Source organism: Aotus nancymaae, unplaced genomic scaffold, assembly GCF_030222135.1.
Source record: "Aotus nancymaae isolate 86718 unplaced genomic scaffold, 86718_ANA_hifiasm-v0.15.2.pri h1tg000021l, whole genome shotgun sequence".
Lineage (NCBI taxonomy): Eukaryota > Metazoa > Chordata > Mammalia > Primates > Aotidae > Aotus > Aotus nancymaae.
In genome coordinates, this window is record NW_026988433.1 from 7,610,897 (window position 1) to 7,627,531 (window position 16,635).

The following is a 16,635-nucleotide window of genomic DNA, read 5'->3' on the forward strand; positions in this document are numbered from 1 at the left end:
GGCTTCCTCAGTGTATGGTGGCCAGCAGCACCTCACAGCTGGCAGCTTTCCCCAACGTCCACCTTCAGTAGTTTTGTAGCAAGTGCATCACCCTGTGAATAGCTGTCCCTAGCACTGCAGAGGGCAGATTTCCATCAAGCTCTGCCTGAGTGCTACATCAGCAACTTATCTGCCATTCAGTGAGCTGTGCAGAAATGTTGCTTCTGGGGGACGGGCAGGGGATACCTCTTCTTTGAGCATTATAGTTCAGCCCTCAGGCTAGTAGCTGCTCCCTTTGTCTGTCATTCCTATATTCTTTAGAGTTCTCTTCACTTCTAACTAACCAATCCCTCATTATCCCAATCCTCTGTCATAGTTAACAATTCTTTCCATGTTCACATTCTTTTTCATGACTGGACCTAGACTGAGACAGACAGGACACAAACACTCATAAAATAAGTATGGATCACAGACAGGGATGGGATCTGCATGAGACAAGGACAAATGAGGGAAAATAGAAAGGCGGAGACTAATTCAGCCAGGGTAACCAGGAGCGGCCTCTTCACACTTGACCTTCAAGTAAAAAGTGATAAGAAATCAGCCGTAGTGGAGCATTCTGGTCCGAGAGAGCCAAGAGGTGACCTGAGAGGAATGAGATGCAGTGTGGCCACGTTCTCAATGTGCAAGCTTCTGAGGGACAGGTGGGATTTGGTTCACAGGAGTCATATCATGCAATAAAACCAGAAAGATAATGGCATCAGCTCGAGCCTGTCACCCTCGAATCCAGTCCTTGGCCCTCCTCTGATCAGTTCTGGGTCATAACAGTGTTGACCCCTGAAGACGCTGTTTTCTGAGCTTATGTCTCAGCTAGCAGGGTGAGATTAAGTGAAGGACTTTGCAGGATCTGGCAGGAGGAGGGAGGCAGAAGCCAGGTAATTCCTCACCCCACTCCCAGCCCTGCCTCAGGTAGCATCCTTCACAACAGTTGAATCTCTCCCATGCTCCAGCCCTAACAAGGCTGCTTGAATGTGATTCTGGCTGCAGCAGTGACCCCAAGGTCCTGGGCTCTGGTAATACCCCCTCCGCCCTCACCCTCTGGCCTGGGGGTAGGAGCAGATTCCCACTCTTACTAGGGTGCCCAGCTCTCCTGTTCTGTCTGGCTTCTTGTCTGTTTCATTCCCTGTGTATTTAAGTCCTTAAGCTGCTCTGTTCTAACTACAGAGGGATTTCTGCTTCTGGTCAGACTCTGACAACTGTGATCCCATTTTTTGTACATTCTGTAGCTATGTACCCTAGTATCCTTACTTCATGCAAGGGTGTTCCAGCTGTGATCCCATTTTTTGTACATTCTGTAGCTATGTACCCTAGTATCCTTACTTCATGCAAGGGTGTGCCATTGATCTTTCCATGACTTGCTTTGAAATAAGGAAATGGAGGAGGGGAAGGGGAAGAGGAAGAAGGAGAAGGAGAAGAAGGAAGAGAAGAAGAAGGAGGGGAAGTGAAAGAAGAGGAAGAGGAGGAAGAAGGAGAAGGTGGAGGTAGAGGAGATGGCAGCAGTGTTAGCTTCTGAACCCACAGTGAATGGAATGCTACAGATAAAGCATAGAGAAAAGTGGTAAGGACTTTGAGTAGAGATTCCCCAACCTCAGCCTGACCTAGCTGAGCTGGAGAATTTACAGATGAGTTCCCGGGCACAAGGGATGCAGCTTCATTCCACCTTAAAACCCATAGCCATCCATCTCTGTTCCCTAACAGGTACTTCCCCATCTAGATGTGGCTGCCCTCAAACCACAATGTGGGTCAATGATGATAGGGATGATCTCCGTCAGTCTAATTTTCAAAAACTCAATGACCGTGGACGCTTGGACTAAAGCACAGATCCATTCATTCGTTTAACAAACATTAACTGTGCCAGGCATTGTGCCAGGTGCAGGGGAGACAGATGTGGACAGAACTGTCCAGGATAACCCTACTGTCATGAATCCTACCTTCTAATTTTCTGGAGACAGAAAATTATCCCTAAATATCAACTAGTGATAATATCTATGAAGAAGATAAAACAGGTGATGACAGGCAGAGGGTAATGAGCTGGCAGGGGAGGGAGGGCCACTTTTAGCCAACAAGGTCAGAGAAGGTGGCTCCCTAATAGTTGAGTTGGGGAAAAAGAGCCAGTCATGGGAGACATAGGGAAAGTGTGTTCCCAGCAGAGAGATGCACTCAACACAGTTGAGATCCTCAAGATTTGGGGATGGCAGAATTAATTAATTGTAAGATATAGGGTTCAAGGGAGTCTCAACTTTGTTATTTAACTTGCATGATGGATGATTAAAAGCACCTACAGATTTTTATAGAGTATATGGACATGGATCCCACAGTCTGGTACCATACAGGAAAGTTAAAGCAGTGCAGAAGATGGTTGAACATTTCCAGTGTAAAAAAGAGTATTAAGCAGCTGGGTGATCCATGGACTTCCTGTCTCTGCAGAATCTCTGGAATTTAGGCTCTGGAATCTCACCCATGACCATGATCTCAGATGCAGTTCCTGAGCTTGACTGTGAACATAACTTCAGCCAAGCTCAGGGTAAGATGTCCAATCACCTCCAGGCCAGTGAAGCAGAAGCACAGGCAGTTTTGTGGACTCTGGGACTCTACCCTTCTTAAAGTGGTCAGTTCCTAGCAAGCCTCTTTCAGTCTATCTGCATTTTAGAGTTTTCCAATCTGTAAGTTACCTGGGGACCCTCAGAGCAAAGCCAATTGACAAGGGGCTGGTTGCTTGGCATACAGAGCCACTGTTGCCACCATGTAACCCTGATGCATTTCAACAAAACTGTTTTCACTCAGTGTAGCACTCAGTTCTGATATGCATGCAGACTGAGAAAATAAAGAATAAGGGCTCCCCAGGAAACAGTTCCACAACATCCACAAATGAAAAGGGATTACACGGTAGACCCTAAATAGCTTCCAAGGAGCCATTATGGAAAGTAGGTAGATCAACTGCAATTTAAGCATATTTTCCTTGTTTAAACAGTGTATCAGGTACATAGGTAATAACAGATTATACAGTGCACCATGTTTATATTCAAAGAAAACTTCTTTGTGACACTTTTTCTGAAGCCCCCTGTTTCTCACCATGGCAAGAGGGACGATGCCCACAAAGGTTGTCTGGCTGACGAAGATCTCGGAGACGACCAGCTCACTCATGGAGTCCTCAATCGGGTACTCCACCTGCCAGGTAATCTGCTGGGCCCCAGCCAGGTCACTGCTGTTATCAATTCCAAAGTCTACTTGCAAGATCTCATAGAAGGATCCATTGACTCTGAAAAACAAACACATATTAAGGTTCCATTTAAAACCTCAGACTCAGCAGAATGTCAAGAATGTAATAAATTGCCACATTCTTATTTCTCAACCAAAAAAGAATGACTGCCAAGTTCAACAAGTCACATGGCAGCGTTGACAGAGCCTAATTCATGGCTGCCCATCAGCAGCCCACAGCTCAGAATGGGCTGATGATCTATCTCCAGGGTTCCGTGTTGCAGAAAGCAGGCTGCCTTTAACTGGACGAGTAGCTCAGCCAGCATTTCACCTCTGAAGACACCATGCACAGGTCTCCCTTCCCCAGCCCAGGCACGGGCATGCCACAGTCCAAGCTCCACACTCAGGAAAGGCCCCCAGATCATTTGATGTAGCTCCACCGCTCCTCCAATCACAAAGCACACCCTGAACCCTGGCTGTTCCTGCTTCTACTTAGCTGGGGTCTGTGGACCAGTGGTTAAAACTCTCCAGGCTTTAGAATTTGCAGATAATAGTGAAGACATCATAGATGTGTGGAAGCATCAGGAGACTGAGAGTGAGAAAGACCTTCACACACTACACGGTTTGCTACACAAACTATGAGCAACATAAGAAGATACTATGCTGCATTTCTCATTTCATCAAATGGGATTAGAAGTAATGTAAGGAAATCCCACCTGCCTTAATTCATGTAATGGCTACATCATATATGTGTTTGGAGGTGGGGGGCTAAGGAGTTGGTGAATTCTTTATAACTGAAAAAGACAAGTGTGATTCTCAGTATTTTTATGTGCAGGGAGCCCCTTGTCATTGACATGGGCTTGTAAATTGCAGGCTATCGCATCGACAGGGAAGTCACTGAAACAGAGTTAAAACAGAAAGCCATGCAGCACAGGATTGTGAATGACCCCAGATTCATTAACCTGTTTCCATCCCCGTGAATCCAGCTTCACCCAGATCCAAGGAAGGTGATGGCAGAGCAGCTGATCCACAAGCTCCGCCCAGGCCAGAGCCACACACTCCACCTGCTCCTTCTCTGCCAATGAGCCTGCCAGGACCTACGTGTGCTGAGAAGTCTCTTTCCTGCCTCTGGGGGCCTAGGCAAGATCTACAGTCTGGGCTCCCAAACTCACAATCTGTGAGGAAAGAGTTTTGAAAAAGAACCTGCTGGGCTGGGTGCGGCGGCTCATGCCTGTAATCCCAGCACTTTGAGAGTCCGAGGCAGATGGATCACGAGGTCAATAGGTCAAGACCATCCTGGCCAACATGGTGAAACCCCGTCTCTATTAAAAATACAAAAATTAGCTGGGCATGGTGGTGCGCCTGTAGTCCCAGCTACTCAGGAGGCTGAGGCAGGAGAATCACTTGAACCCGGGAGGCAAGGTTGCAGTGAGCCAAGATCACGCCATTGCACTACAGCCTGTGTGACAGAGTGAGACTCCAGCTCAAAAAAAAAAAAAAAAAAAAAAAAAGGAAAGGAAAGGGAAAGGGAAGAGGAAAAGGAAAAGGAAAAAAGGGAGGGAGAGATGGAGGGAGGGAGGAAGGAACCTGCTGCCTGCTGCTTGTCTAATGGACTCTCCTACCATGGACAGCTCCCTTGCACTGGGACCCCTTTAAGAACGGTGGTGGAGAAACCACCGTTCTGCCTCCTTGTACTCCATATAGATCTGGTCACAGGCTATCTTTTTCTCACGTAGCCAAGAGTTTAAGGAACTCTCAGTTACCATAGTGCACAATATGGTGGCTACCAGCCACAAATGGCTATTCACATTCAAATTAAAATAATTTGAAAATAAATCAAATTTAAATTCAGTTCTTCAGTCATAGTAACCTAATTTCAAGTGCTTGCCAGTCACATGTGGCCTGTGGTGACCTGTTGCACAGGGCAGATGGAGAACTGCTGCCCTGCTCTGTACCCTGGGAAAGCCACTTATGCACCTTCTGCCATCAGCTTCCTCACCTGGAAAATAAGTGAATAACGATAATATCAGTCTTTCTACTTTCAGTAGAATTATGAGGATGGAATGAGGGAACGGGTGTATACTCACTTTATGTACCATCCAGTACTATGAATTCATACTTGATGAACGATAGGGGACACGCAGCTGTGGAAAAGTTTAGGTGCCCCCATGGGCAAATATAGCCAGGTGGTCCCAGCTGAGCCTAAGCTTCATGTACATACTTCGGGTCTATAAATCTTCAAATATCTATTGGTACAGATTGTTTTGTAAGAAAATGTGTGTTGAATAGGAGTTTCTGAACTCATGAGAGGACTGAAAGTGTGCACACACGGGACCCCCTTCCCCACCAGGGGACCCCTATTTGTCTGGGTATCTTTAGTGAAAGGCAAAGAAAGTAGAGATGAAGGGCTGAGTTTTTAGCTCAGTTTTCAGGTAGAGTCATCCCTCCTGCCCCACTGCCATTTCCCATCCACCACATTCTAGCCTAACTTCTCTTCACTGGTCACAGAAATTCCCTGCGAATCCATCTGTTAAGTCACCTCCTACAAGAGATGCTTGGTCCTGTCAGATCAAATTTTCAATTTCTCCTTGGATGGCACTGTGCTTTGTAACCAGAACTAGGGAGCTGCTTCCAATACCTGCCGGGTTCTCAGCAATTCCGTAGACCTCAGAGAAGCTAATGCTAGGAAAGTGAAGATCCAGCGAGAGGAGAAATGAGCTCTGTCACCAGCCATTTCATCCTGAAAAATCAACTTTCTGGTCCTGGGGTAAAGAAAGAGAAGTGGCCAGTCTTTGGGCAAAGAGGGTAGGGTCTGTATGGCAGGATCAGCCCCTCTGACTGTGGACACATCTGCTTCTCTCCAACTTCCCAGCCTGTGAGCTGCACCAACCTGCCCAAGTCCAGCAATGAATGGAATAGCAATTAAGGCAGAGTGAATTTTATGTCAAGGTTTTTTTTAAAGGTCATTTCTCTCAATTCAGAGGAAAGAGGTCTTATACTTTTAGGCAGTGGGTATGCTTGCTAATGAGTCCATTTCTATGAAAATGAGTTCACAACTGTTAATTTTACCTGTTCCTGATCTATTCTTGATAAGCCTTTCAAATTTCAAGAAGTGTTTCATGATTCTCTCGGTTTAATAATTACAACCACCTTTCAGGAATCAGGATCAGTGTTTCAGCCATGAGACATTCATTAGGCAATTTTCCCTGCAGTGGAGAAGTAGGCATGTGAGAGTGTGATAGTCTGTGTGTGAGTGTGTGTGAGAGAGAATGTGTGCGTGTGGGTAAATGCATGAATGTGGGGGTGTGGGAGTGTGTGGGAGTGTACAGGAGAGTGTGGGAGAGAAAGAGAATGTGTGCATGTGTGGATGTGTGTGTCAGCATGAGAGAATATGCAGCTCTGAGTGTGTGACAGAAATAGGGTATGTGCATGTGTGTATGTGTGCAAATGTGTGCAAGAGAATGTGTCTGAGTGTGTCTGTGAGAGGGAGAATGTGTGGATGTGTGTTTGTGTGAGTGTATGTGTGAGAGAATGTGTGAATGTGTGTGTTATAGAATGTGTATTTGTGTGAATGTGAAAGATAATGTGAATGTGTTGTGGGAAAATGTGTGAATGTGTGTGAGAATGTGTGAATATGTGTTGAGTGTGTGGGAGAATGGGTGTGTGGAAGACAGAATGTGTATGAATGAATGTGTGTGAGTGTGAGAATATGTGGAGTGTGAGATAATGTGTCAATGTGTGTGATGTGAGTGTGACAATGTGTGAATGTGTGTTTCTGTGAAAGAAGATGTGAATGTATGAATGTGTGAGAGAATCTGTGTAAGTGAATGTGTGTGCATGTACATGAGAGAGAAGGCGTGTGTGAGTGTGGGAGAGAGCATGTGTGAATGTGTGTTTGTGTGTGTCTGCGTGTGTCAGGAGGAATCTGGTGTGGAATGGCCACACTGCTTGGCTGTTTCTCCCTCAAGCTAGAGTACACACCTTCCTTCCAAAAGGACTTGCCTCCCAGAAAGACTGTTTGCCATGGAAACCTCCCCTTCCATAAAAACTGAACCTCCTCTCTGGAGTCCTGGGACCCCTGAGGAGGGGCTGAGGCTGCTTTTAGTGCACAGTGCGGCTGCAGCTCAGCCATGCCAGCCAGGAGAAGGAGGAGCCCTGGGGCAGCAAAGAGGGACATGGCCCCCAACCCAGCAGCATGTCCCCAGGACCACATCCAGCTGTTTCTCACATGTCACTCATGGTCACCACAGTGACTGCCTCGCAAGACCAGGGAAGGAAAGGAGGGATCAGAAAGGAGGGAGGGAGGAAGAAGTAAAGAAGAGTGGGCAAGCTTGAAAGCTGGGACTGTTCTCCAGCAAGTTGTGTCATTTACAGAGATTAATTTTTGCAAACTTCTGGATGGTTCTGAGCTACCAGGCAGAGAAGGTAACACTTTCCCCACATGCTAATTCTAAAAATGGGACAAGAGAAGCTGTCTCTGGTCTCAGGTCTCTGTTTTTTCTTAGATTTTTTCTAGTCATTAATTTTTAAGGTGATCAAGAAGCAAGGTAAACATCGAATGATGATTACACTGAACAAATGTCCCAGAATAGGATTTGCTGGTGACTCTCAGGAAATACAACAGGAGACGGGGACCTCTGACTCCTCCTCTCGACCGTGACCTCCATGAGGACACAGATGTGCCTGTCTTGTTGCTGCCCTGACGGTAGTGCTGGCACAGCACCTGGAAAATTGTAGAGCTCAATGTGTATTTGTTTAATTCACTGAACATACTTAAAAGACCCAACAGGATACCCTGTAAAACTCTGGGGGGCATGGCATTTGCATTCTGGGAGATGACATGCCACCAGCCAGCAGAGCCTTGAGCCATATTCTTCCAGGCCATAGGTCAATTTATATGCTCTGCTTGGGGAAGACATGTCTGTCTTCACCACTGGGCCACTGCAAGTTCCTCAAAGGCCAAAACCTATTATAACACCGTAGTCACTACAGTTCCTGGCACATTACTTTATTCAGTAACATTTATTTGGCACCCCCCTGGTGTGTCGGGCACTGAGATTCATTAGTAGACAAAACAGCTGAGACTTCTGTCCTACTAGTCAGGAAAATAAAAGACCACATAATGACAAACACTATCATGAACACAAAATAGAAGAATTAAAGTTGTTTCAAGAGTTAAACAAAATTCTTCAATTTTTAAGAATTAAAAAAATACAATTTCAAAATGATCACCTTAAATTTCAAAATAGAATACAAATTACAACAGGAGATCATGGAAGGGCGTTCAGGAGTAAGAAGCTGACAGCTGAGCTGAGACCTGAAGGATGAGAAGCCAAGTAGCTCCTCAACAAGTGTTTGTGGAATGAATGAGTCTATTTTAAGCTAAAAAAAAATCATAGGAAAACTGTATCCCAAACGATCAGCATGAACACAAGGTGCTAAATAAAAAGGAGCATCTTTCAAGTCTTTGAATGCTGCCAGCTCAGTAAAGCCTCCTCTGACCACCCCACTTAAAATTCCACTGTCATCTCCACAATTCTAACCCCTTTATCCTGCTGTAGCTTTTCCATGGCTTTTACCTTTGAACATACTGTTATTTATTTATAATGTTGATTCTCTCTCTCTCTCTCTCTCTCCCTCTTACACACACACACACACACACACACACGTACACACGTACATGCACACAGAAGTATGTAAGTGCCTGTTTTGCTCACGAATGTATCCCCCACACTTGGAAGGTTGTCTGGGATATAGGAGGTGCTCATTAAACATCTGTTGAATGAATGAATGAGTGTTAAACACAGTCTGAGTTGGTCTCAGAGGAGCCCGTGCTGAGTGCAGCAGAGCCCCTGAGCTGCAGGTGAGTAGAGGTGTTGTTGGTGGGCAGAAGGCTCCTGGGGAAGCTGGGCTGGGGCTGAGCTTTGGGGGCTGGACTTACACGACAAGCAGCTGCCACACCCCCACTGCGTGGGGTCCCCTCATCATCCCTGTTTACCCTCCTGACATCCTTCCCACTCCCTGAGTCCTCACCAACACTGGTGTCCCAGAGAGGAGTGGGGCACATTCCCACTCACGGATCCCTTCAACAGACCAGAAGGGTTTTAGTTCGTCTCTCTGCCTCACACACAACTTTTTTTTCATCAGGATCTAATGGCTGGCTCTCAGAATGGAGCATGAAAAAAAAATCTTTTTCTGCAATTTCATAAAATCCAGGCACAGCCTCGTCATTTCCATTCTGTCAAGGACAGGTCTGCCTTCTCTGAGTATGCTCTGAAAAGACTGTTTCAGGTCGACCAGTCAGGCAGTGGTTGGCAGTCAAAGGTCCAGAGGTTAAAAATATTTAAGAGCCACTAGTCGGCCGGGCGCGGTGGCTCACGCCTGTAATCCCAGCACTTTGGGAGGCCGAGGCGGGTGGATCACGAGGTCAAGAGATCGAGACCATCCCAGTCAACATGGTGAAACCCCATCTCTACTAAACATACAAAAAATTAGCTGGGCACGGTGGTACGTGCCTGTAATCCCAGCTACTCAGGAGGCTGAGGCAGGAGAATTGCCAGAACCCAGGAGGCGGAGGTTGCGGTGAGCCGAGATCGCGCCATTGCACTCCAACCTGGGTAAGAACAGTGAAACTCCGTCTCCAAAAAAAAAAAAAAAAAAAGAGCCACTAGTCTAAATCCGGGGCTTATCTTTCAGGACTCAAAACATTCTCTTACTATTGGTTTGATTTTCTGATTTCCCATAATCAAATTGCTATATAGAACTCTTTAAAAAAAAAAAACTAGGACTGTGCCAGCTGGGCATACTCTAAGAAATGGGGTTTCTTTATGGCGTTTCTGGCTGATGGGGAAAGTTACATAGAAAGCCCAGAGATTGCAGCTTCATATGACTGAGCTGCTCACGGCCAGGCCACACTTAGCTTAATCATCCCCACTATCATGTTTTATAAAATTTGAAACAGCTGGCAATATTTTTAAGTATGGACAATCTATACCCCCAAAAATAGTAATTCTGGCTTCTCTGGAGAAGGTTAGGCAACACTATTCCACATCCCCATGTGGTAATAATCAGCTGGGGCAGAACACGGCCCCCTTTATTGGGGCTGAAACTTTCCGATAGGCCTTAGCCACTTTACTCACTTACGTCCCCCAAGTCCCTGTGGACATTTGTGATCTCTGAAAAAACACACTTGGTTCGGGGCCCTCTAGCAGACACCTTTTGCTCTGTGTTTCCAGCTCACCAGTGAGTCCCCATTCTGCTGAGAATTCATGTCCCTACTTCCACTCTTCCCTTGTCCACAGGGCGGGACATGGCATGATCCTGTGAGACCCAGTCTCTAGCCATGGGCCGGACTTGGTTGGCAGTGAACCCTCACCTCAACTGGATGGGGAACACTTCCTAGGAATGTGATTTCCAGCTAGGAAATTTGGAATTTGGTCTGGGATGCTTTTTCCAAGCAGAGATGTGAAATCTAACCAGCTGTGCAGACCTCTTCTACCAGGCAGACTAAGAACTGAAAAAAAAGAGATCAGAGTGAAAATCACAGGGCAGAAGTTAGAATAAATATTTCCAGAGTTTCTGGTAAATTTTTACTTCTGGTTGCAGTTCCTGGAACCCACAACAACACTTTTCTTGGGTTCCATGAAACACCTCCATATCCCCCCAAAAGGTGAAAAGTTCATTCCCCCAAAAGGTGAAAGCAACCCAATTTTCTATCAAGCAATGAATGGATAAGCAAAATGTGATATTTCTATATAATAGAATATTATTTTGCCATAAAAATAATGAATTACTGACAAATGCTGCAATACAAATGAACCTTAAAAGGGTTATGCTAAGTGAAAGAAGCCAGTCACAGAAGACCGTATAATGTATGACTCCACTGATATGAAATGTCCAAAGCAGGTAAATCCATAAAGACAAAAAGTAGATCAGTGTTTTCCAAGGACTGGGGCAAGTGGGGGGATGGGAAGTGACTGCTACTGGCTGGAGAGTTTCTTTGGGGGTGATGAAAATATTCTGAAATTACATAATGTGATGATCCCATGACTTTATGAATATACTAAAAATGACTGAATTGTTCACTTTAAAAAGATGAATTACATACCATGCTCATTATACCTCAATTGTTTTTAAATAGAAGAAAATGAGTAAAAATCAAGTTGCAAAAGTATATGAATAATACTTTTTATAAAAATGGTAAATATATATGCAGTAATTCTTTCTAGAGTTTATGTTAAAAACTACAAAAAAATGCATGGTAATGATAATGCCTACCTCAGAGAAGGGAGAGAAATAATAAGTCAACAAGAGGTACTGACAGCTCCAATTATAGCTGTAAAATCTATTTCTTTTAAAATTTGAAGAAAATAAAGCCAAATAGCAAGATAAAACTGGGGGTAGGTGAATGAATGTTTGTTATATTATTTTCTATACTTTCCTCTAGACAAGAAATACTTTACATAAACATAGAAGGTGACCATCTTCAACTCTCTCTTGTTTGGTTTATTCTGCTTTTGTTTAAATCTCAAATATATTTTTCCAGTGTAAATACTCCAAAAACTCTCCATCTGATTCCTAAGTCAGCACATAATAAGTTGGCCAACCCATTGCCCCACTTCCCAAACGTAGGAAAAGGATGTTAGAGTCTTCTTCTTTTTCTGTTCTTAAATTTTTTTAAGTACTTCGCCGACTGGCATGAGTGGCCTTATTTTTGCTTACCAACATTTTCCCAGAGCTGAAAACAATAAATCTTGATAATGAGCAAATACTTGAGGCTCCTCCGCTTTCTCAGCTGCCAAACCCACGGCAATTTCTCACACTAACAGCTCACCCTCACTTCCAGCTTATCTGATTTTATCAGCATCACCGTGACAAGCCCAGAGACAGCTAAGACAATTGCCACAATTTTTTTCCTACTGCCTCTATCTTTCTGACAACATCCCAAAACCCTTCCAGCAAATAGTGGCTCAGAAATCATCTTACACCAGGTTCCTTAATACAACTTTTCAGAATTGTCTCTGTTCCTTTCTATTACCAACCTAGAGGAAAATGCTTGTTACATAAGAAATGGACAATGGATTTCTCACTGGAACCCATGTCTATTCAGGTCTCCTTAAAGAGAAGCAAACCCATGCTGACGGACATGAGAAATCAGATGACAGACTCCAGACATGGAGGACAGAGGGCCGGATCTTGGTACTGTCCTCGGGTTCCTGGGGCAAACATTCACGGCTTCACCTCAGAGTGGAACTGGGTGTCTGATTTTGATTCATAACATATAAATTTTGAATAGATAATCCATTCCTAAGATGTAAAATTCCAAAAATATAAAAGAAGAAAAGAGTCTTCCTTCTACTGCTACCTCCCCAGACTCCAAAATCCACTCCCCACAGCCAAACCAAGTAATTCTTTCCTTATTAACCCTGCAGAGATATTTGAATCATCTACCAGCATGAAAAAGTGTGATGCTCTGCCCCATTTTTACACAAGTGTGTGCGTTATACACTCTGTTCTGCATCTAGAACATCTGATCTCCAACCAAAAGGGAAAGGAGAGGTCTAGTTGTTCTCCTCATTAACTATGGAATGCCCTGGCCTGGAAGCGATGACCGGTCACATGGCCCCATCTGACCACAGGGCCATAAGGGCAATCCTCCTGCACGCCCAGAGGAGAAGTGATGAACAGTACCCATAACTAGAGAGCAAGGAAGCCCTGGCGCAGGCAGGTTACACAGCTACAAAGCAGAGCATCCAGGATCCACCACACCTCTGATGCCACAGTCCATGCTGGAGAGAGACTGAATGTGACATTCGTGCATTCATACATGCACATTTACTGAATGACCACTAGGTCCGCAGCCCTGTGCCAGTTATGTATCCATAGGGGGAAAGTGAAGATCAGAGTCACACACAGAAAACTCTAATTACTGGCTAGGCTCAGTGGCTCATGCCTGTAATCCCAGCACTTTGGGAGGCCAAGGCAGGAGGGTCATTTGAGGCCGGGAGTTCAAGACCAGCCTGGGCAGCATGGTGAAACTCTATCTCTACTAAAACTGCAAAATTAGCCAGGTGTGGTGGCACATGCCTGTAACCCCAGCTACTCGGGAGGCTGAGACAGGAGAATCACTTGAACCTGGAAGGCACAGGGTGCAGTGAGCCGAGATTGCACCACTGCACTTCAGGCTGGGTGACAGTGCAAGACTCTGTCTTAAAAGAAAGAAAACTCTAATTACTTTTCAAAGAGTCTGCTTCTGAGTGGAAACTTTCACCTGTTGTGTTGCACAGGATCATTCTGCACCTTTGCTGGGAAGGGCCTGGGAAGGGCCTCATTAAATAGGGATTCTTCAAATGCCTAACAGGCAAGTTGACTCTACCAAGTGGAAGCATCTGCTAATGAGAGCAGGTCCTGGGGTCATGCCCCATGCACGCTGCTTAGCTAGGTTTTCCCAGGTGGCCGTGAAGGGCTCCTATAAGACCAGCACCCTGAAGGCCTCTCTGGTCACCAGGGGCCCGTTGGCAGCTGCAACTGCGATCAGTGCCAATTTTTTTTTCCCAGGCCTGGTGTCTTCCCTGCTGGGGTACAGGAGCAACATCACGCACAAAGGATTACACTGGGCTCTCCATTAAGGGGACTGTAACAATGAGATGACCAGGGCTTTGTTCGTCGCTGACCTACAAAGATCAAGCCCAAGATAAGCTTCCTGCAGAACACTAGATCAGAGGAGTGCTCGCATTCACCTAGAGCAAAATTTAAAGGCCGCAGATATTTGATTGTACTTACTAGGAGAATTTACTACTCTCAAAGGGATGGAGTTAGGAGGTGCAAAGATCATGAGGTTTATTGTAGTCTTCCCCAGTAAAGGCAACTCCATCCATCCTTCCAGTTACTCTGGTCAAAATCTTGGTCGTCCTTAACTCTTCTCTTTCCTTAATAGTGCATGTGTAATGTGTCCAGAAAGCCTGCTGGTTTTACCTTGGAAATATATATATTTTAAATGCCTTCACTCTCACTGCATCTACTACTTCTGCTTTGGGCCAAGTCACCATTGCCTCTTGCCGGAGAGACCGCAATAGCCTCCTACCTGATCTCTCTGCTTCTGTTCTCACCACCACTCCCCTACACTCTGTTGTCTCCACACACAGCCAGAGTGCTGCTGTTAGAACCTAAGTCAGACATTCTTCTCTCTTCTTTTCAAAACGCTGAGGAATTCTCATCTCATTCACATAAAAGGCAAAGTCCTTACAAAAATCTACACCTGGCCCCTTAGCTCTATGGCCAGATACCTCCCTAAACACTTGGCCCCATGCCCTCCCTGCTCACTCTGCCTGAGCCACCAGGGCCCCTTTACTGCTCCTCCAGCTCCAGCCACGCTGCTGCCTTAGGGCCTTTGTGTTGGCTCATGCCTCTACCTGGGCCACTCCTCCCTGTGACAGCTACACCTTCAGGACCAGACTCAACAGCTGTCTTCTCAGTGCTATCTTCTTTGATGACCCTACTGAAAGACCTATCTCCTACGCTAGGGCAATCCCCATCATCCTCCTTGCTGCTTCTCAACAGCACCATCAAACATAAGTCTATTTTATTTATTTTTATTTCACTGGGCTATTTCTGTCCACTAGATTGCAAGCCCAGTGAGGGCAGGGATTTTTGTCTGCATGTTCCCTATATTACCCCCCAGTGCCTAGGAAAGTACAATAGTAGGCACTCCATAAACATATTATGGATGGATGGATGGATGGATGAATGAGTGAGTGAATGAATGAATGCATGCATAATATTTTAAATGAGGGGCTCTCAGCTGGGTACAGTGGCTCACACCTGTAATCCCAGCACTCTGCGAGGCCAAGGTAGACAAATCACTTGAGGCCAGGAGTTTGAGAACAGACTGGCCAATATGGCAAAACCCTGTCTCTACTAAAAATAAAAAACTTAGCCAGGAGTGGTGGCACACACCTATAATCCCAGCTACTCAGGAGGCTGAGGCATAAGAATTGCCTGAACCAGGAGATGGGGGTTGCAGTGAACTGAGATCGCACCACTGCACTCCAGCCTGGGCAACAGAGTAACACTTCGTCTCAAAAAATAAATACATTAATAAAATAAAATAAATAAATAAATGAGGGAATCCCGGTGGGTGACAAATCTGCCAAATTGAACACCGACAGCATCATCAGGGGATCCCGGAGGCTGCTGGCAAGAAATGCCAGAGGCGAGTCCTCCTGGCCCAGGGAACCTGCTCCAGCTTGGAGACAGGGCACAGCTGCCGCCCTGGAGCAGGTGTTCTCACTTTAGTCCCCACCCTCACCGGTGGTCAAACACTGCAATGAGCCTAAGCAAGATCAAAGACCAGCAAATGGGCACCCCTCCCCAGCCCACTGACCTCATCATTCCTCCAAGAAGCCTTTGCAGGGGTGACGATTTCCCGGCCTGGGCATGGGGAGGTGCGAGGACCCGGGGGTGGGGCTCGGTGGTCGGTGCTGGGCAGGAGTGGTCCTGGGCACCAGCCCTCAAGGGTCCACCTGCTCAAGAGGAAAGTTGTGCCCATGATGTGCACACTCACACCCTTGTCCATCTCATGACGTCCTCCCGCCTGCTGGAGGCTTCTGTATAGAAGGCCATACCCCCGTAGAAAGCACTGGCACTCCAAATTCTCTGACCCATCACCGAGTGGCAGCCCCAAGAGCCTTTTTCCCATTTCCCTGATGGATGTTAAATTGCAGCGTGAGCATGAAAAGCAGCTCTCCAGAACAGCCTCTGCCCGGCAGAGTGGGGGTTCCAGTTAGAGCAGCATGGGCACTGAAGGGCTCCTTCATCTGCCTTCACATGCAGAGCACGATTCACCTCCAGTGGGTATAAATGGGCTGCTGCCGTTTTCCTGACTTCAGGAAGACATGACTTTTGTGTTCTTTGGCTTCCTTAGATTGTAACGGTTTGATCCTTGTGTCTGAGGTCTCATTTGTGCCCAGCCCTGCCTAGGTCTATACAGGCACCACTCACATCCCACTCTTCCAATTTCAATATTCATCTATGGCCTTCTGCATTACCTTCCATAAGAGCATGAGGAAATTTATGTTTGAAAATTTCCCTGCAAAGGAGTTTCTTCCTCCACCCTGCAGAAGTTTGCAATGGCAATGCCGTGATATACTGGAATCTCAAAAACACAAACATAAATTTGAATCCTAACTTATTAGGCAACAATCTTCTCTTTATTGAGCACCTTAAAATATGAAGTATTAGCAAACAAGAAAGATATAAGACCCACGCTCTGTCCTTGCAAACAATTGTACCTTAGTACCGAGAACCAGCTCAGTTGGAGACCCCCCACCAAGGTGGCCTGAAGGTACTGAGAGGCAGACACCCAGGTAGAAAACAGAGTGGATCTATCCGGAGGACCAACAG

At 45.9% G+C, this 16,635-nt stretch overlaps 1 protein-coding gene across 1 annotated transcript in view; it reads right to left on the bottom strand.

The window, feature by feature from the left end:
- Positions 1-16,635, bottom strand: part of TMEM132B (transmembrane protein 132B) — a 312,206-nt gene that overhangs the window by 147,111 nt on the left and 148,460 nt on the right. The window contains exon 4 of the mRNA XM_012447182.2: positions 3,109-3,295. Within this exon, the coding sequence (XP_012302605.1) occupies positions 3,109-3,295 (187 nt within the window). The remainder of the gene's footprint in view (positions 1-3,108; positions 3,296-16,635) is intronic.